This window comes from Diadema antillarum, unplaced genomic scaffold (assembly GCF_040938485.1).
Source record: "Diadema antillarum isolate AM-2024a unplaced genomic scaffold, OU_Dant_1.0 seq00000347_RagTag, whole genome shotgun sequence".
NCBI classification, from domain to species: Eukaryota; Metazoa; Echinodermata; class Echinoidea; order Diadematoida; family Diadematidae; genus Diadema; species Diadema antillarum.
The window spans coordinates 351,628-373,502 of NW_027271357.1; the positions used below are offsets into that span (position 1 = coordinate 351,628).

Sequence of the window (21,875 nt, forward strand, 5' to 3'; positions counted from 1 at the left end):
TTACAAGTAAGTCCAGTTGACTAGATTTACCAATATAGTTCATGTCTAGTAACAAGGCTTTCTCTTACATTCAAAAAGTAATTAGGTTCACTGATATTATCTCTCCTGTCATTCAACATATGACAATAAAATCCTTTATTGCTTTGAAACTTACCACCAGAGAGCTGAAGGTTGATGTCCACTGTGTCCTGGCTCTTTGAGAGGTGCATGACGTCATTGCGGCCATTCACATCCACCATGGTAAATATGCAGCAGGAGTGACCCTCCTCTAGGTCCAAGGGGTCAGGGGTCACAAACCCAGAGGTTGAGTAGTTTCCAAAGTGCAGTGTGCCTTTCAGAGCTGAGGAGAGAGCGATCATCAGTAAGAAACAAAATATACACGCAAGCAAATGAAATGTGACATATAGGCAAATAATTTTCCTAGTCCAAACACAAAAACAAATTTAATCCCGGACTAAGACTTTGCAAATTAAAGGGACTGTACAGTACTGGTTGAGGAGGGGATTCATGTTTTGAACATTCCTAAGTGAGATAATGAGAAACCTCTTATGAAATATGAAAGAGCATGTAATTTTAACAAGGATTCAACATTTATTTGACTAAAATTGGTTTTCAAATGGCTGAGATATCCAAAAAAGTGATAATAATAAAAGGTGACAGGCCACCCCTTTGATTAGGATCTCTTTGTTTCACCTTGTTTTTGGATATCTCAGCCATTTCAAAACCGATTTTCATCAAATAAACTTTTGATACCCCTTAGAATTGCATGCTCTTTGACTTCTCGTAGAGTGGATTCTGAATATCTCGCAAAACGTTAAAAGCTAAATCCTCACCTCAACCAGACCTGTACACATCCTTTAACATAACATGTCTATCTTCATGCACTGCACACACTTCAGAATTCTTTCTTCTCCCTTCAATTGTGAATATGTTTATAGCAAGGTTCCTTTAGGTTTATAGCAAATTGTGAAGCTGTTTTGGACCTTGTGTTCATTTTTGGTTTTCCTTTCAGAACAGCAAGGTTCATACATCTTCACTTCACAAGGATCCAGCTGTGTAACTGACACTAAATATTAAAGGTCCTGTTTACCTTTGGGAACAGTGATTTGAAAAGAAAAAAAAAATCAAGATATGACATTTAATGCATATGTGTAGGTCTATTGTACCACAAAATATCCAATCATATAACATTTTCACAGTAGAGCCAAAATATAAGGAGATATCTGTATTTTTCTCAATAAACCGTAACTGTAGACGGTTTAGTCTGGAAACATCTTTATTATAACTATTGTTCACCTTTTGTATATTTAACAATACCTGACATCGATTTTACCAATTCCAATTTTTACAGTGCTTGTTTCTATCCCAAACTCACATATCAGAACTATTTTGAAGCACTAATGCTGGGTTTTTATTTCATCTGCAAATGGTAGATTATGCCTTAAGGCACTATGCACAACATACAAACAAACCAAATTGTACCTCTCAGACAGGCTGGTGCATGTTTCCCATTGATGGCAAAGATGACAATGTTGCACATACTGGTCCTGCTTGATTGCTGCTCTAAGATGGGAATGTGCACCAGTCTGGAGGTATCAGGGTGTTCCTCAGTCTCACTGGGGCTGAAATGCCACACCTGTAGTCTCTTGTCCAAGAGAGTTTCCCATAGCACCACACTCACCTGCATGGAGGGACCACATCAGTTTCATGTCAACTCATAACTTGCAAGGCTAATTCACTAGTATTCAATGCAACTCCCCATCACAAACACATGCAAAGCAAAGCAAAACACGATAAAGTACATGTATTACTATAATATGAATTGATGTAAATGCCACAATACCAAATTATTATATTGTGACAGCGAAGGTGTAGGAAAGATTGTATAGAAAATAACAAGAAAATGACTATATATTAGTCTCAAAATACTTGCAACAATCTGCAAATAAATCTTAGTCAGTATTATTCCATACATTCCTCATAGGGCTGTACATGAATCCCTTTTAGGTGCTCTAAATAGCACACTGATATCAACCATTCCCATTTAGGGAGTAGAAATAGAAAACTAAGACATTCTTACCCCTGTGTGTGTTAGCTGCAAAGTCTTCTTGTGAATGATAACACTTGCTGCATCACTCTCACATCTGGCATGTATGTGGATAGGATCATCTAATGGATATGAAAGTAGAACAAGGCAATGATCAACCTACTAGGACTCAAACTTACCTTATACGCATCCACTTTCATAACACTACATTTTTTCCCACTTATTCTAATGAACCACAATCAACTTCCAGTTTACTGAATGATGGAAGATCATATGCATCTTCATTTTTTGACAGTCGAAGTTGAAGAAAAAGAATACAATGAGGTTGTACCAAAGTAATCATTTCACACTTTTAAAGATTGAGAGAGAAGATGTAATGCATTTATAACAATATGTGTATCAGCTATCATTATCATGTAAGTATGCATGCTTTGTACAGCATTCCTTCACTACCACAGACAGACTATTGACACACACTAACAGAGGGATAGATTTGTCTGAAGCCAAAGATGCTCTGTTCTGTATGATGCCAGACAAGGTTTTGTGGTATTGTCTCTTTCTGTATTATTAATCAACCAATTTTCAATAGCTTGAGAGCACCACAGTACGTACAGTCTGTACTCTCACTGACAGCAGGAACTGTACGGCAAGGTGTGTTTATAATTTGCATTGATCTACTGCCTGCGCACTAACTACACATATTTTTGACTCCTTTTACTGTTCAAGAACCCCATCACATGCAATTCTGATGGCGAAATACAACACAGAAAATTTAAATCACATAAAAGAAATACTGTAAAACGAGGAATGTTCGCGTGCATTTTCATTTCGCGAATTTCGCGAGACCCGAGTTTTGCAAAATCAAAATGCATGCTTAAGATCGTCTACACAATATGCATTGAATGTTAGAGGCAACTCGCGAAAATTTCATGCCGCGAAAATATTGTGTTTTACAGTACACTAATGATTGTTTATGAACACATATAATGACTGTTTGACTTTAAATGAGCGACTCAACAAATTTACCATAGTATGATCAGCTTCAGAAGGTGAAGCTTTTCCCTACATGTAGCATTGAATGAAGTGATGCTCAAACATCTATGGTGAACTTGATCTAACTTTGCATTATGTGCCCTCACACAGCTGCTAAAGTAGAGGTGGTCTTCAGGATAGCTCATCATAGAGTTAAACATTTACTTGAATAGGAGGGTCAGGCATAAGTAAGGTGGAACTATGGTTTACATGCCCGAAAAGAGGAACCTGATTCTAGAATACTGAGGAAGTATTTTGTATCTATAAAAACCTCATGCTTTCTAAACTGAGAATACATGACTGAGTCTTACCAAGAACTGCCATCATGACGAGAGTCTTGGCAGCCATTGTTGTGATCTGATTGTTGTCATGGTCACCGAGTGAGAGGTCAACCAATGTCTTCAGACCACCGCAGGATAAGATTTCAGCCTTCACTGCATCTAAAGGAACAATGATGATATCAGATGCTCATAAATATTTTTAGAGGTATGATTTTTTTATTCAGTTAATACTGTCAACTGTTCTAAACAGCTGTCTTCAGTCTACTAGTCAAGCATTTACCATTTGGATTTCATATTATTCCAAGGGCAAACAGTCCAAGCACAACAAAGCCAATTATTTCTGCCTCATTTACAAGGGAATAGAACAAGTCTAGATCAACAATGGTATGACCCTTCTGTTTCAGTTTAGACATTTCATGACACAATAAACAAGAATATTTGGATAGTGCAATGAGTCATCTCTGTAACTATGTGCCTACCATAGACTGACTTATTCATTCAAGTATGTCAAGTATGTCCACTGAGAGTCATACGGGTGCTAACTCCAGTCTTTGTACAATGCTTGCATCCTGGTGCTTAGCAGACATATGTGTAGCTTGCCAGATTTTATGCTATTGTAATAACTCTATGTGGTAGCTGTGAATAGGACTGAGAGTATAATTAGCTCAAATTTCACACACTTACAATTCACTTCATTTTAAGTATGACCAATGCTGCTACATAGTGAAAATCCTGGCAGAATACCAGTACTAGCAATCACAGTAGGCAAACAACACTCCAAAATATCACCATGTACAACAAACATGCAATGTGTATCATCTCCAAGGTGGAATGCTTGCTTGCTGTAAAAAGAAATGCTATAGTAATTTCACATTCCATAGCTGTGCTTCTACATTGCAAAATTATCTCATTTCCCAAAACATGTGGCATACAAACTATTTGTATCAAACATGCATGTACATACATGCAATGTTCACATCACATATATCTTAACTTGCCTGCAAAGCCATTACTTGATCTAAAAAACAATCTTAACTCTTAATGTGCCAGGCCCAAAACCCCTAACGTGCCAGAGGTTTTTACCTAAAGCCAGAACGTTTCGAAATTGGACCGACAATGAAATTTAAAACCGCCATATCTCTGAAACTATTGACTGTTTTGAAGTGAGTTCTACACAACATATATCAAAAAATGTTTGTTCTTTCATGTCATGTAGTCAGTTTGCCATAATTTCTATCTGAACCTGAAATATTGCAGAAATAATTGATACATCAAAAAAAATTATTAGAAATTTTTGTGTAGTATGGAAAAAAAGAGTCAGTCGCGGTTTTTCTTCAATAGAACGCTCCCTTGACTCTGTGAGAAAGTTTTAGAGCAACATCTCCTCTTTCAAATGATAACAAAATTGCCTTCTAGAATTGTATGATTCCAAAGATACTAGCAGTTTATTTTGTCTTAGCAATTTCTCTTTCTGCCTCAGTAATTCATTCCCAAATGTGACTTCTTTAGTCCCAGATCCTGTATTTGCAACTGAAGTAATGTCCCTGGCCCTGGAAGAGTGTCTTTTGTCCACTTGAGAAGGAAGAACCTACTAATCCTCCTTTTGTCTAAGCGGACCGGGGGCGGGCGTATTCTATTGAAATCGGCTAGCCTTTGTCCGCGCGTAATTCCTATGCTAGCGTGGGGGACGATTAGTGACGTTTACCAAAACAAAAGGATGAAAGACTTGACCGATGAACGAAAGCTGACCCTCTTTCAGGGACAAAATCAAAGCAGCTTCCCGCAGGACAGCATCCAAGTGGAACAATGCGAGTGGAACCGCATAGACAATACATGCTGATTCAATAGCATACACACGCGTGGTTTACCAATGAGACTTTTGGTCCATACACATCTTGCGGAGGGTGCGCTCACTGCGGATTTTCCCGACGCGAAAAAAGTACATCTAGCTGAAAAATCATGTATTTACTCAAAAATTTCCAATGTAAACATGGTCATATTTTCAGTGGAAACGATGGTTATACTAATCAGCTACCAGTACATATCATTGGCAGTTTCTTGGTGTAACACATTACGGTACCACAATAACTTAAATGATCAATGCTTTTCTCGCTCTTCTTAGTCGCCGATCGGCGACCATGGCACGTCAGGACTAAGGTCGCCGTTCGGCGACCATGGCACGTTAAGAGTTAAAAAGACACCACTGCATAAGGAACTAGCCTGCATCTGAAAACAAAAGCATCTGAGAACAAACAAAAACAAGAGACTGATCTACCCAGCTTCACCTGATGTCATAGCCAGGTTAAGGAGCAAGGCAGAGGCCCAGAAAACCAGGTCATTATCATGGGACTGGGCCAGTTCCAGGATCATTTCTAAGGAGCCTGCCCGGACCAAACGGTGGTGGAGCTGCTCACAGCCACAGAAGAGGCCCAGGGTCTCTGCTAGAAGGCGAATCATGACACTGTCTCGGCTGGAGGACAGGGAGAGGAGGGACTTGATGAGGACATCATTGGTGCTGTCCAAGAGAGTCTCCAGGGACTGTTTGCCTTTAGTGCAAGAGAACAGCAATCAGTTTATACACACTGCAATGGATAGAATCATTGCTATAATATGCCTTATACAGTAATAAGGCAGAAGAGTAGGCTTTCTCCACTGATCAGTGTGAAAGGTATTTATCAATCTTGACAAAGCAGGAAACTTTTATCTTCACCCATGAGTTTCCTATGTTTGTTAATTTCTGTAGGTAACTAAGCTATTTGGTATCTCACAATATCCTGCAGATATCATAAAGCATACATTTTAAAAAGATACACCTCTGAAACTGAAACTGGAAAGACAAAAAAGGTACTCTGTACTAAATGAAACTGGAAATCCAGAATTTAGGCGTAGTAGTAGAGGATAGTTTTAATGGAAACAAAGAATACACACACGTTATATGCAGGGCTTGGTATTGTTGGTGGCCTGGTGGCCCGGACCACTAAAATTGATGCTATGTTTCCTTTTATCTAGTGCCACTATACTTCTTTTTTGGGCCACCAACATTCCAAATTTAATGATTTAAGTGGACCGAATAGGCCATCAGAGAAAAAAAATTTAGTGTCAAACCCTATTATATGCTTAGCAAAGGTAATAAGCAACTGTCTTCACAACATCACAATGAGTTGTTCAAAGACAAACAAGCCATAGCCTCACTGGTTCTATAGAGTTCATCAGTGGGTTATAAGCAGTCTAGGATCACATGGACCACATACCCAGCACGGCTAGGTCATGGACCAGGACCAACGCCCAGTGGACTACATCTCTGTTCCCACTGGCTAGGCAAGTTGGGAAGTGGCCAAGAAGAGCTTTGTTCTTCAACAGATCAGCCTTAAAGGGATCTGTGAGCAAAGTAGGATCAAAGAAACACAAAAAATAACTACATAATACTTTCAAGGTAGTGGAAGTACATAGCTTTGGTGTAAAAAACAACAACAAACAAACAAACAAATTATGTTACTACACAGAGTAGATTCTTTCACAACTTATGGATAAAAGTCTCATGCAACAAAGGTATAAAACACATAATAATTTCCTCATAATGAGTGAAAAAAAAAAGATTCATATTCAGGGGAAAAAATTTGATGCCAGTCTTTAAAAAAATCAGTAAAGGAACTAAAAAATCATGTAAACTGAGGTAATCTTATTACATTATAAAATTTAAATACAATAACATTCTAACAAATCTTTAAACTTTCAAACAGTTATGTACCCTCCATCTAATAGCAGTTTCGTCATACAGCCACATTTTGGCAGACAGCTACATGTACACTCACCATTACGTAATGCCAGGAATGCTAAAACCCTCAGAATTAGTCTCTGCACACCAGCCTCACTAGACATCAGTGTCGTCTGCAGATTCTTGATGAGGTAAGGCAGACTACAGAGCTCCTTTCTGTAAACGTCTTTTGTTTGCCAAAAGAAACAACTTTAAATTGTATATAATTTACATGGCTTGTGGCTAATGACACGACAACACATGAACAGACACATACACAAACACCCAGATACACATAGAGACACAGGTACTGGGCAGACTAAAAATTATATCTCAGATCTTCATTATCACAACAAAGGCAGAAATAGCAGTAACAGAATATATGTAGATGTACCAGATCATGCATTACATAAACTCATCACATCTCACTTTCTTGTAAATTACCCTCTGGCATTCATATTGAGGACATTCTTAAGACAAAGCAGAGCCTACTTCACAAAGTTTCATTTCATCACATTTAGCAGCTGAGAAATACATACATGATTGTACAGGAACCAACAAATCAAATCAAAATAAAATAAAATAAAAAACATATTATTACACAGGTCAATAGGTGCAAGAGCCAATTCAAACTTACGATGGACGGCAAATTCATGTAGAAGAGCCACTGCCCAGAAAGAGATTTCTACATCCTCAGACTTTGTAGACACAACCATGGGAACATTGATTCGTTGTCTGGCAATCTCATGAATGTACACAGTGGCATCTGACAACAGTGAATGGATATCATGTGATACAATAGTGATAACATAAACACACACACAAAAAAAACAACAACCCAACAACAAGTAAACCATCTCATCTATAAATAATTATATTACACATACAATACATACATGTGCATAATGGATTGCATTTCATCTAGCAAATTTCTGTACCTGCTCTTAAAAATCAACTTAGTGTATACAAGTTCACAGATCTCAGCATGATGTAAAAATGCGGATAACATTAAACAACTGCAATTTACTGGGAGGACATGTGAAATCAGGACTACTTCAAACCATCCTATATAAACATTCAACATTCTATCTAAAGAGCGAGGATGAATTATTTGCAGGTCTTAGGGAATAATTGTCATCATTATTGAGTGAAAGAGTGAAAGCTTAAGATGCCCTTACCTGAGTTCTGAGCATTGATCATGGTTACCAGCAGCTGGAAACAAATCTTCTGCAGCATGATATCTCCATGGTGACATACACACTTCTTGGCCACTACAGTAAACGCCTCCAGACTGCCGCAGCTTTTTCCTTCATACATGAATGCAGATAAGCAGCAAAGAGAAGAAGGATGAAGGAAATTTAGTCATCCTTACTGCTTTTAATTTCTATTTCTGAAAACAGTCTGGCTTTAATTACATATCTACCCTGAACAATAGTAAGCAAATAATCAACGTTGGTGAAGGTGATGGGACAAACTATCACTTCCGAGGAGATCTGGATGTAGCTATCTGTCCAAAGCGCAGCTGAGGAAAGATAGCGTACACATTCAGATCGCCGAGGAAGTGATAGTTTGTCTCATTGCCTGAAACTAAAAGTTGATTATTTGCTTTATATTCCATATCTAGAGTCCTAGAAATTCCCATTTTATTCCACATCTGAAACCGTTTTAGCTGTCTTTAGGTATACTTAATAGGGCTTAGGCTACGTATGCGCGTAGCTGACAAAACAATGAATTTGCTGCGCGCACTGCGCGGCACCGAAGTGAAAGTGCGTTGCACTGTGTACTATCAAGTGACCTAGGTCACATGATAGTCCACTGTGCAACGCACTCTTATTTCGCGCGTACTCATCTTGCGTTAGGACTGTGTGGACGGTGTGGAGTTCAGCGAAACAAAAGGGACTATCAACATAGAGTGTAACGAACTTTTCTTCCCAGGTGATGTGATGGGCAAAACTACGCTTCATCACGTGATCAGCTCTGGACCAATCCTATTGCAACATTCTTAGTATGTGGAATATAATAAGGTTTATGCCCCTCAAGGGTCGAATGTAAAGTTAATCTCACCATTACAGAAAAGTGTTTTTTTCACATTTTTACATTCATTTTCAATACAAAATGAACACATTAAAGAAAAACAACAAATAACAAATAAAGGCAATTTTTAAAATAATTTCATTACAGGAAATTACATAGAATTTAAGGTGAACAATCAATCAATGGGTGTATAACCCCCAGCTTTTTATATGTTTCTATTTTATGTCCCATCTGACGGACATAGCACTTCTGCCTTTCAATCGAGGCTATGGCAAGGTAATGCACAAGAGTACTAAGCTTGTCTTACTGGGCTTTGAACCAATGATCTACTACTTGAAGTGCTGACATGCTACCAAGTGAGCCAGCCCACCAGCCACTAAGAGCTAATGGTGCCATCGATTATTCAACACCAAACTCCCAAATAGTGGACAAGCCCTCTACTGTCAAGAATCACATCCTACCCTGCATGGTCATCTGGAGTAGGAGAAGAAGGGAGTAGCGCTGCACCTCCTTGTTCCTAGAACTCTGCAGAAGTTCCAGGACTACACTCCCAAGATCTCTATTCTTCAGTTGCTCCAGTTTGGAAAGGAATGCTGCAGGGTTAAGGGGAGGGAAGATTAACTGGAATGATCCACTGAGGTATTAGCTACATCTCTCATTTAGTAGGGCAGCGGATACTGAAGGTTATAGGAAGGTGTATCATTAACCACTTTGGTTAACCTCTTTGGTTACGATCAATTACACTATCATGCCTTGAACATGTCTTTCTTTGGCAATCTTTGTGAAAATGCAAATGTTCAAAAAATCTATCTTCAGAAATCTTTACCATTCACAATGAGTTTGGTGATTTATGTGCCACATTAATATTCCTTACTCATCAGGAGTAGTCTAAAGCTCTGCTAAATTCTTAGAACCGAGATTGGTTGCACATACAGGCTGCAAATTACCAAAAATCTTATCTTTTTTAAAGCGATTTCACAATTATGAGTCACAGGGTATGATTAGTAGAGGTTGACAAAAACTGAATTTACATATACCTGGATCATTTGACAAGTCATAGATGGTTGCAAGGGTCATTCGTTGCATGCGTTCAGGAAAGTCTATGTCAGACATGTGTGTGCTGAAATGTTGTTCCCTGTCCATGGAGCGACAGAGGGCGCTAACCAGGGTCTGAAGAATGAAGAGCTCCACTCTAAACACTCGCTGATCGACTGATGGAAAAAGGGAATGATTACATAAATGTACACAAGTTATGATATCAATTACAAAACAAGGAAAAGTAGAAATTACGCGGTGCGTAATATATGTCCCCGCCGAAAGTAGCATTTTGTAACAAAATGTGCAATATAGGTCAAAAATCAAGGTCAAAGGTCAAAGAAGTCAAAGGTCAAAATTCTGTGTAGAAGTTTTGAAGCCCTCACCTAGTGCCATCACATAAAGCAAATGGAATCGAAATTGGGTTAGAAATGGCGAAGGAGTAGCATTTCGTAGCCAATGTACAATATAGGTCAAAAATCAAGGTCAAAGGTCAAAGAAGACAAAGGTCAAAATTCTGTGTAAAAGTTTTGAAGCCCTCACCTAGTGCTATCACATAAAGCAAACGGAATCGAAATCGGGTTAGAAATGGCGAAGGAGTAGCATTTTGTAGCAAAATGCACAATATAGGTCAAAAATCAAGGTCAAAGGTCACAGAAGTCAAAGGTCAAAATTCTGTGTACAAATTTTGAAGCCCTCAACTAGTGCCATCATATAAAGCAAACGGAATCGAAATCGGGTTAGAAATGGCGAAGGAGTAGCATTTTGTAGCAAAATGTACAATATAGGTCAAAAATCAAGGTCAAAGGTCAAAGAAGTCAAAGGTCAAAATTCTGTGTAGAAGTTTTGAAGCCCTCACCTAGTGCCATCACATAAAGCAAACGGAATCGAAATCGGGTTAGAAATGGCGAAGGAGTAGCATTTTGTAGCAAAATGTACAATTAGGTCAAAGGTCAAGGTCAAAGGTCACGACTGAAATTCTGTGTAGAAGTTTCAAAGCTCCCATGTAGTGCTATCATATAAAGCAAACAGAATCAAAATTGGCTCATAAATGACAGAGAAGTAGCAAATTGAAGATTTTGATCACACACGGACGCACACACGGACGCACACACGGACACACGGACGGACAGACGGACACACAGACACACACACGTACGGAGCCCGTTTCATAGCCCCCTGCTCGAACTCGTTCGGCGGGGACAATGATACCGCCATATGGAATAAGGGTAATATGATATCCAAGTACTAGTAAGGTCTTTCAGGTAAGCATTTTCTCTACTGTTCTGCTCTTAAACAACAACATTTATTTTTTATCCATTTTTTTTCCTCTGTGATACTTTTACAACATCACTCCATAGTTATAGAATATTCTCACTGCTCACAATGAGAACTGATTAATGATGATAACAACACATTTTCTATCTCAGACAATAGAATGGGATGCCTCCTCCTGGTGGTATAATCATTTATTCACTGGCAAATGTACTGGTACTTGGGTGGCATATATGCCTGTTAAAGGGAAGCGTGTGTATTAAAAAAATACCAACATTAATCAAGCATTCACTCATTGTCAACTATATGGGCCCAATGAAGATGGATTATATGATGGTGTGATCATGAAGATTTTAATAGCATGGAAAACAAACAGAATCATGACAATGATCATTTACCCAATAAAGAGAAGAACACATGTGCACAGATACGAGCCAGAGCAGCTAATTTTGACCTGTGATACCACAGCAAGAAGGAAGCTTTTGATTTGCTGGCAACTTTGCTCCATATCTGGAAGAATAAAGTTAATTCTTAAAGCCCACAACTAGCTGCAGTTCACAAACTTGCTAAGGTGAACAAACTGGCTGAGGTTTGCATCAACAAACATACAAGAAAGCATGTGGCATCAGTGAAGTGCTTTTTTAGACAGGCTGATGTTGAGATTAATTAGGTACAGGTATCCAAAGCAAGCCTTGGTATCTTGATATGGTCTCCTGGAGGCAGCCATTATTTTTTTGTTGTTGAAGATCAATTAAGACTAGATTTTGGAGGCTTTTATAGCACCGCTACTATTTTGGATCCATGCAGAAATATTCCAGCATTGATGATCTGGAGTATATTAAAAAAAAAATGTTCCAGATTTTGGTTGGTGACAGGAATAAGGTTTCCTCTTGTAGTGCTTATCTATGAGATGAGTATGAGCTACTTTGTCACAGACTAAATTGTGCTAAGCAGTGGCAAATGAGGGCAGTACATAGGGAGAATTCAATCCAAGACAAGCTCTTTGGAGCCATTTATCTACATCTACATAGCAGTTGCATCAAGTTAATGTGAACACTCTATATCTATGGTATCAATTTGCATTGTAACAACAAGTCTGCTGGTATTACAGTCACAGGTATGAACCATCAAACTATAGATTATCACTCTGCCATTAGGTACTGCTGGTATACTTACCACTCTTAAGTATAACACAGAGAGCTGTGCAGGATTTGAGAGCTGTTTCTTCATCAGAACTTCCACAACGGGACACAACATATAGGAATGTATCTCCTTTGTGGTTTGGTAGGGAGAGAAATCATACAGTGTATTTACATTTTGTTTCAATGTTCAACACTAGGAGACTTTATCCTTACAGACAGATATAAATACAACACAAGACTCATAACATTGATATACTGTGCTGACTTTTGCATAATCTGAGTTAGTAGTGTTGTTTTATCAGAGATCAAATGAATGAGATCTGTCAACCTAACAGCAGCAGCATACATTCAGGCAAAGTCTGTTTTCAACAATGTCATAGCAAAAACTGATTTCCTGGAAGAGGAGTCTATCAGATCAATTTCATCATGGATGCGCAACTCATTTTTCAGTAATGAAATTTTGTAAAATTTTGATTCATACCATAGAAAGAATGAATGGAACTTTGCAGCAAATTACGGATGATTTTGCCATTTTTAACCATTCATGAGGACACCCCAGGCCCAGCGCACATTAGGATGCATTATAATTCCAAAGATATGAGCTTGTGTTTCAAAATGGTTTACTATTTATTGCACATATTTCTTTGCTTTATCATAAAAAATAGCATCAATGAAGTAAAACTGATCTAATTTGCTTGTAATAATGTATGCTACAGTTAAGATAGATAGAGAGAGAGAGAGAGAGAGAGAGAGAGAGAGAGAGAGCTATGAATTATAAATGAGTTTTTAGATTATTGTCACTTGTGAACATACCGCATCATAAATGATATTTGTACATCTTTGGTAATATTCTCATCTACCTATGAATGTATATAGAAACTACTATACAGCTGGATGAAAGAGATTGTTCAAATCTTTACTATAAGCTTTGATGAAGTTGGAACAAACAAAGTAGACTGGGCTCACTTTTGGTAATTCTGTCTAGAAGCATCTGCTCTGCACTCTGCCTCAATCCAACATTAGAAGACTTAGCCAGCTCAGCCAGGGCATGATTTGGGATTGCTGAAGAGGATAAAAACAAAAACAATTAATCTATACTGTATTGCATCTTGTATTTAATTAATACACAAATGAAATGATTAATGACATTGACTACAGTGTACAGTATGAATCACAAGTTATATATTAGGTAAGCATGCCCAATAATGTAATACCAGTACATATCACAAATAAATTGTAATTTACTTATAAATACACATGCTTGCAATGGGGCTGGGTTGGGAGTCAGGAAAATATGTGGATAAAAGGTGATGGAGGACTGTGGTGTAGGGTAAAGAAACATGATGTGGGTTGTATGTACACTAGCCCTAACTAGTAACTAGTCTATAGCTATACACAGCCCTTTCGCTATACAGAAGCCGTGCTTCTCACAGCGTCTGGTTGGGCTACCCTGGCCTTTTCTGACTATTACATGCAGCGATTAAACCTTCTACATGGAACTTCACATCCAACACATGCACACATGGCCTTCATCAAATCTTTTTTGCCTCTATTTTGGGCAACCTGCTATATGCCTACTGTATGGGATGACGAAAACTCAGAAGAGTTAGCTAGTAGATAGTAAACTAATTAACACTTATTCAGTAAACATTTGCATTTATTTTGCCCCTTCTCTAACCCAGGGGCGCTCCATTGTGCAGCTGTACTGTGACCAGCCAGCCTAACTGCAACCAGCACGAACGCAAAGTGTTCAGTATATATTCAGTGTGTGAAGGAGCGGAGCGCACCGGACCGGAGTTACGACTAGCCCAAACGCTTCATTCATGTTCTGGCTGGTCATACAAATACGTTATCCCTTCTCCAGACAATTCTATTTACAGCTGATTTGAGAAAAACTTGTATAGTTTACTTTAGTACAACCACAAAGTAGCCTGTTGTGGTTGTGCATGTCGCAACTTCAATTCTGAGCAGTGACGACAGGGCTCAGTAGGTACTGTCAGCTCAGAGTGCTATAGTTGGTATGGTAGGTGTTCAACACACCGACCGGGTCCATATCAACCGACCGCGCACTATAATGGCATTGCGCGTACAGAAAGAAAATGTACGCATGGGACTACGCGCAACGGTGTTCGATTCTTCACGGGGCTACGCTACCGAGTAAAATGAGGCGAAAACAAATAAGTATTCCCTCGAATAAGATTTATCGTGTAACTACATATAACTAGGCCTACCTTTGCTGACTCGTTGTTAGATGTAGAGTATCCTTCCGTAATAAATTTGACGATTTTGACCGCAAAATTGTCACCGCCGCTTGTACGATCGTGCACACACGTTACACATATACACATGACATAGTTATTTTGTCGCCCGCTAGGACCGTCGAGTTGAAGCAGAAACGAGAAATGAATGTGAAAAAACAAACCGACCTATCTAATTTATTTCAATTACGATGAAAAGTTTCCTAATGAAAATCAATTCAAATTCATCAAAAAGTCCTTCAAAAGTAATATCGAAGGATTCAAAATATATTCAAATATTATTGGGGGAAAAATGACGGCTAGAAAAAAACAGCGGCCTGTCGAAAAAAATGCATTTAAGTGCCCTTTATACGTATTGTCAGGGTGGTCGGTTGAAATGAACAGGGCAACTGAGTGCGGAAAAAAATGACATCCCACGCATTCGAAGCCGCCATCTAGAATGCGTACCTCAGATCGCATTTTCAGTGCGCGCTTGTGAATCCGGAGTATTTTCTCCACACGTGAGTAAAATTTCAGGCAAATTGTGAGATTTTTCACATTTCTATTGATAGAAAAACGTTAGGCGGCCAGTATTATGAACACCCAACCGTACTACTCGTAGTACTAGTAGTGTACTACATCAGAGACTCCAACTCTTCCGTTTTCGACGGGAGATCTCCCGCCGAAAGCCCAATTTTGCAAAATCTCCCGTTCTCCCGTTTGAGATTTGATTTCTCCCGCCCTGGCTCTGTGTCTCCCGGTGGAAAGGATTTCTTACTTATTGCTATCGTATGTTGAAAAAAAATAAGCCTTAGATAGCACCAGAGAACATCTAGAACCCTAGGAACTTCGCGCTTCGCACACATCAACTTGGAGTCTCCCGTTTGCTAGGGGTTTTGGGCTGGAGAATCTCCAGATCAGAAGGTGCTTGTGGTTGGAGTCTCTGCTACATAGCTCTATACATGGGCAAAAATGAGGCCATTAAGACATCAGAATTGATACTAGTGCAGAATACATTATTTTGTATACTTGATGATTGTCCTAGTCTCATAGTATACCCACCATCTTCAATTTTCTGCTCCAAGTTACCCGCTACGACTCGCCGCAGCCACGCACGGAGGTATCTCACCAGCGCGGCTCCACCAATCGCGAAGCCGGCGGTGCCGCATAGGAAAATGACAGCTCTCCGCACAACATCGACCGAGGAGGTACTGCTGGTGCTCGTCATGGTCGGATGTCAATAAACAGAGTTATTTTCTATACCTCACATCTCTGCATCTCTGTATGTATGGAGATTGGCAGTAGCACGTATAGATTTACACTTTTATGACAGTCAGAAATCCGTGCCAGTCGTTAGGCGTGATTGTCTGCAACAGCAACATCAACATTACATTACTACATCGCCCAACTGACTGTGTGTCGAGGCGCCATTTTCACACAAACAATATTACGTAATCCCCTGCTAGCTGATGGCTTCAAAGCCAGACCTGCCCCGGTGGCGTAGTCAGCCGGCTACCGGCGCTGCATGGACGCATCGCGTCGCCCTGGTTCCGCTTTTTCAGGGAAGCTGCGTTCACAGAAGAGTCGATACAGTTTTAGTTGAGACCATGGTGCTCGAGGTTTCCAACTTTTTGTGAAATAATGAGAGTAATGAGAGTTAATTAATAAGAGGAATTCAAAGGCATTTCAGAATCGATTTTCATCAAACTTTGAATTCTTCTCAGAATTGTATGTTCTTTCATATTACATAACAGTGGCGGATCCAGAGGGGGGCGCAATCGGCGCACGCCCCCCCCCCCTTTATTTTTCGTTAAAAAAAAAAAAAAAAATGAAATGAAAGCCGGAAGTGGCAACAGAAATACTAGTCACGCCCCACCCCCCCCCCCTTTACAGAATTCCTGGATCCGCCCCTGCATAAGATGTTTGTTTGATATGTATTTCATAAGTGGTCTCTATCTCATGAAATGGTTAAAATCTGAATCCCCCATCCCAACCAGAAAACGATACATCTCTGTGAAACACCCCGCAGGTATAGGCCTACATGGATAGGCTTACTTGATTGCGTGAAGTTATCGGGGAGGTGGGCTCACTCTGTCCCACCTTGTACTGTAGTTACTAGCATGATTATGCAAAAGTCAAGATGCCAGACGATATCACGTTAGGACTGTAGGCATAATATACTTCCAATCCACTGATAATATTTCAAAGCAGGGGGTGGGGCAGTCGCCCCTCCCCCATAAAAATATGAATGGGGCTTGCACCCCCCCCCCCCAAAAAAAAAATAATAATTCTACTCTTTTCTCATCTCTTCCGCATTTCCTTGTTGTTTACCAAGGTACCTATGTATGCATGTTTGTTGTTGCTGTTTCTCCTTTCCCACCAATCCATATGAACAGACAAACTTGAAATGTATGTATACTGATTCTTTTCTTTGTTTGTTTTACGTGTATATCAATACCTAAGCATCACTGGGGCCCCTATTTATAAGCGCTGCTTCTTCTGGCTTTTCACTATCGAGTTCAATTGTTTGTTTTTTTTGTTTTATGTTTACTTTGCATATAATTATGTGTCTTTTCATTACTGCTGATATGATGGTGAATAAAACTGAACTGAACTGAACTGACATATACCTCCTCCAACACTCTCCCCACTAGGTCCCTTACATACAGTAAATACTGGGGAGACTAACAAATTTCCAAATCTTTCATCCACGAAAAGTGTGCACTACACCTGTCATTTTTTTGTTCTTATTTTTTATTGAAAAAAAAAATCAAAAAATGTAACTACAGGTTTGAAACTTAATGTGAAATTTTCCTCGATATAGTCCCACCCCCCCCCCCCCCATCGTGAAAATGGATCAATCGACGCCCTTGTTTCAAAGTGTGTTATAGGCCTATATCAATGGACATTTAGGTTTATATGGCAACTCTCCATAATTTCACACTCTGCACACAGTGCTCCCATGGGTTCACGTCCACCCTGCACACAACTAGTGTTCCCGTGGGACAGTATAAATTCCTCGCCCCCAGAACAGAACAACAAAAGCTGCAGTTTTTAAGTCCTTCTTCCCCAGCACTGTTCGGCAATGGAACAATGTAGGCCTACCCTGAGAGGCTGGAGGGCCTATAGTTACTACAGTGTCCTTCAACCTCCGATGGCAGCTTTTCTTTGTCGTCTGACGGGAGTTAGATTTGGGTTTGTTTGTTTGTTTGTTTGTTTGTTTTTTCTGGCACCAAAATACGCACCCTTCATTCAGACACTTGCACAATACATGTCCTAGCAATTTTTGCACACACATGCACGAGTTATCTGTGATTGCAGTTCCTTATTCCGAAGGCTTGTTTTAATAATCCGAAAGTAAAATAGGTTCGATATTCCGAAGGTCTGGTAGATCCGAAATGAAATAAGGTTCCTTATTTCGGATGAATGAACTTCATAATCATTTTCGGACTAACGAACCCAGAATACCAAACCCTATCACCAGTTCAAATCTGCGGTTATCTCCACGACTAATGGAGCGCAGGATAAATACATGTAGAAGAAGAAGAAGAAGAAGAAGAAGAAGAAGAAGAAGAAGAAGAAAAAGAAAAAGAAGAAGAAGAAGAAGAAGAAGAAGAAGAAGAAGAAGAAGAAGAAGAAAAAAGAAAAAGAAAAAGAAAAAGAAAAAGAAGAAGAAGAAGAAGAAGAAGAAGAGCAACAACAAGGACAAGAACAAGAACAGGAAGACAAAGAAGAAGAAGAAAAAAAAAATACATTACCTAGCTTAGAGCTTGTTCATGCCAATATAGTCATAATATATTACATGTATACCATCATCATTCATGATTGTGTGATCTTCATCATCATAATCATCGTCGTCATTGATGTTTCATCTCGGAAAATAATTATAAACAATCCGAATTCGAAAGCAACAAAAAGTGTATCCTCCGGCCCATAGGCCCCCAATCATTTTCCAGTCCGAATAGACCTATTAGCAATGCTCTAGTAATGCCCTCCGCCTGCAAAAATGGCCTAAATGCATGAAAAATAACCTGATTTTTTTTTGTCCAACTCCCGACTCAACCAAATTTTAAGGGAGGATTCTTTGAAGCACCGGTAGTCATGTAGTCTTACCCTATCAGTATCAAGAGGAAGAAAAAGAGGGTAGTCTACACGAAAAAGAAAAAACAAAATGAAGATCATTGAATAGAGCAGTGAGGGGAAAAGATCATAGTTATGCAAAATAGGACAATCACTGGTTTGTGAAAACATGTGAAACAGCAACAAAAAGAAGATATTTTGTGATATTCTTATTCTAAAAGAGATTTTAATTTGGGAACTTATCATTATCATTATTTTTTCATGTGGCAAATGTGGCCTCTTCGGAAGAATGTCCAGCAAGCGGTGCCGACAACTATTGTCAAATCCACATCTCATGACTAAATAATGATAATGATAACAATAATTTCATCATTACTGACAATAATGAAATATAATCGTAGAAGTTTCATTTAGCCGTCTTAAAATTCATCCAGCTGATAATGGATGTGATATAATTCAAAACAATTAAAGCATCATTATTATCATCATCGTGTGATTGTAAATGTATTATTTTTTTTCTGTCCAATGAATAATATTTTTTTTTTTGGTAACGCCACTTTGTGACAAATTCTGAAATCAAGTCAAATCATAATTCAATTCAATTCAATTCAATTCAATTCAATTCAATTCAATTCGATTCAATAGTTTATTTATAATCACCATCATCATCATTGGAGAATATCCGTATAGCATCATAATCTCATCTCTGACACGTCGTCCTGGCAGTCTTTGAAATTTGTGTGTATTCAGTGTAACTATAATGTTTAGGTTGGCCTATGTCTTTTCATTAATAGTTGTCTGTCAACATTTGAAGAATAGCATATTTCTCGATCATAAACAGAATACTCAAGTCGTGATCTCGAACAATTAGTTGGTGTTTCTCTTTGTTGTGTGTGCATACAGCATGATACTTGGGCGTATTTTATGAGCGAAGTGATATCAAAGGACAAGTTCACCTTCATAGACATGTGGATTGAGTGAATGTAGCAATAGAACACATCATCAAGAGTTTGGGGAAAATCAGACAATCCGTTTAAAAGTTATGAATTTTTGAAGTTTCTTCTTAGTCACTGCTGAAAGAGAAGACTACTACAGCCTGTGATGTCACATGTGTACAACGATATAAAAAAATATAAAGAAAATTCAAGATATTTTTACTTTTCTCGCATAATAAAAGAACACTTAACTTCCCTCTTTCAGAAAGCAAGGGGAATAATATTGCCCTTAACATACGTCAGTGACGAGTCGATGAAATGTGCAATTTTTCGATTTCGCGAAGGCGTTTGATCGTATGCCTCATGATGTATTCCCTGCAGAAGCTATCGCTGTATAACATCTCAGGTGATATTTGGTTCTGGATCCGTTCATTTCTATCTGGCAGATTACAACGTGTCCAATATGAATATGAAATATATATGTTATGTATATGAAGAGTTTGTTTGCAAAAACCGATAAGTCCATATTTGCCAAATGGAGATATTTGCGATTAAAGGTCAAGAAAAATAAAGAGAATAATAAGAATATTTTTGCTCCTTTTGACCATAACTTCAAAAATATACCTTTATACGTAGTGACCAATATATCATTTAAAAGGTATTATTTTGTACTTTATGACAGAGATCGTATTTCAAAATCTTCAAATATGGACTTATCGGTTTTTGCGAACAAACTCCTCATATGTATATTGAATATTTTTGATTGGTTTTCTGGGGGTGTTTCGTGGGGAAAATGGGTTGAATTTAGAAATTGGTATTGGCTAGGGATTGTGGTATGCCACTGGTTTCCTTGTTCAGTTTTGTTGGCCTGGTTACCACCCGCTTCGAATTGTCATCAATGGTTGCAGAATGTTTTTGCTTTTTGTTTTGTTTTGTTTTGTGTTAATGGTTGCATGAAGGGGGTCTCCGGGATTCTTATTTTTATTGGAGGGTTGAGCAGCATTGGAGACACGTACAGCATGTCATGGTTTTGGTCAGTCTTGGGATTTGGGATCGACTTCGCCGCTTTGTGAGGCAGGCCCCAGATCTCCTCTTAAGTTTATGTTATTGTTTTTTCAATTTCGCAGATAATTGTAATTTATAGTCTCAGTTTGTGTTTCTGAATCACTTTGATTCTTTTTTTTTTTTTAATTATGAATTTTGGATTGGGGGTGTTTGTGGGGAGGGGGGGGGGGGGGTTAAAGACACATATCCAGGGTTTTTATTTTAATGAATAGATATTTTGTGAGAAAATATGGGGGGGGGGGGGGGCGACGGGTGGCTGATTTTTTTTTTGTGATAGGATTTTTAATTTGGGGAGTGTGTGAGGGGAGGGTTGGGAGAGTAAAGGGATCTGTTTTGTAATTATGTCACCCTTTTATCGGTGTGATCATGAGTTTGTAAATTGTGATTTGATATTGTGAAATATACAAGGATTTTTACATAGTTTGTATTTTCATGCAAGAGATTTTAAAAGGTACAGTTATGAATATTTTATTATGATAATCAGTGGCACATAAATCTGTAACGCTGGATGCACCTGGAAGGGATAGGTTAGGGCGGTCCGCGGACTACAGTTATTTAGTTAACTTTGCCCAATGCCTGGCAGCCCTGTCAGGTGCATTCAGTTGTTTAGGTATTTTTGTGTTATTGTATTGATTGATTACTTCCAGTTTTGTGATTGATTATGTATTGTATGTTTTCTGCCAAATAAAATAAAAAATAATAGTAATAATTTTTTCATAAAGTTTTGTGAAATTCTCTTTATTTTTTATTTTCCTTTTTATCGTTGTACGCATGTGACATCATACACTGTAGTAGTCTTCTCATCCAGCAGTAACTGTGCAGATACTTTAAAAAATCATAACATTTGAACGGATTGTCCAATTTCCCCAAATTTTCACTGATGTGTTCTATTGATATTGCTGCATTCACTCAATCCACATGTATGAAGGTCGACTTGTCCTTTAAAACAAAGAGATTT

General features: G+C 38.6%; 1 protein-coding gene across 1 annotated transcript in view; it reads right to left on the bottom strand.

Annotated features, from left to right (window-relative positions):
* Positions 1-16,250, bottom strand: part of LOC139730987 (uncharacterized) — a 34,431-nt gene extending 18,181 nt beyond the window's left edge. The window contains exons 1-14 of the mRNA XM_071641866.1: positions 15,900-16,250; positions 13,567-13,662; positions 12,635-12,730; positions 10,186-10,359; positions 9,610-9,741; positions 8,293-8,421; positions 7,752-7,880; positions 7,173-7,301; positions 6,612-6,737; positions 5,646-5,906; positions 3,391-3,519; positions 2,081-2,169; positions 1,483-1,681; positions 155-340 (exon numbers count right to left, since the gene is read on the bottom strand). Of these exons, the coding sequence (XP_071497967.1) occupies positions 155-340; positions 1,483-1,681; positions 2,081-2,169; positions 3,391-3,519; positions 5,646-5,906; positions 6,612-6,737; positions 7,173-7,301; positions 7,752-7,880; positions 8,293-8,421; positions 9,610-9,741; positions 10,186-10,359; positions 12,635-12,730; positions 13,567-13,662; positions 15,900-16,065 (2,041 nt within the window). The 5' untranslated portion in view covers positions 16,066-16,250. The remainder of the gene's footprint in view (positions 1-154; positions 341-1,482; positions 1,682-2,080; positions 2,170-3,390; positions 3,520-5,645; positions 5,907-6,611; positions 6,738-7,172; positions 7,302-7,751; positions 7,881-8,292; positions 8,422-9,609; positions 9,742-10,185; positions 10,360-12,634; positions 12,731-13,566; positions 13,663-15,899) is intronic.
* Between the last annotated feature and the right edge of the window lie 5,625 nt (positions 16,251-21,875).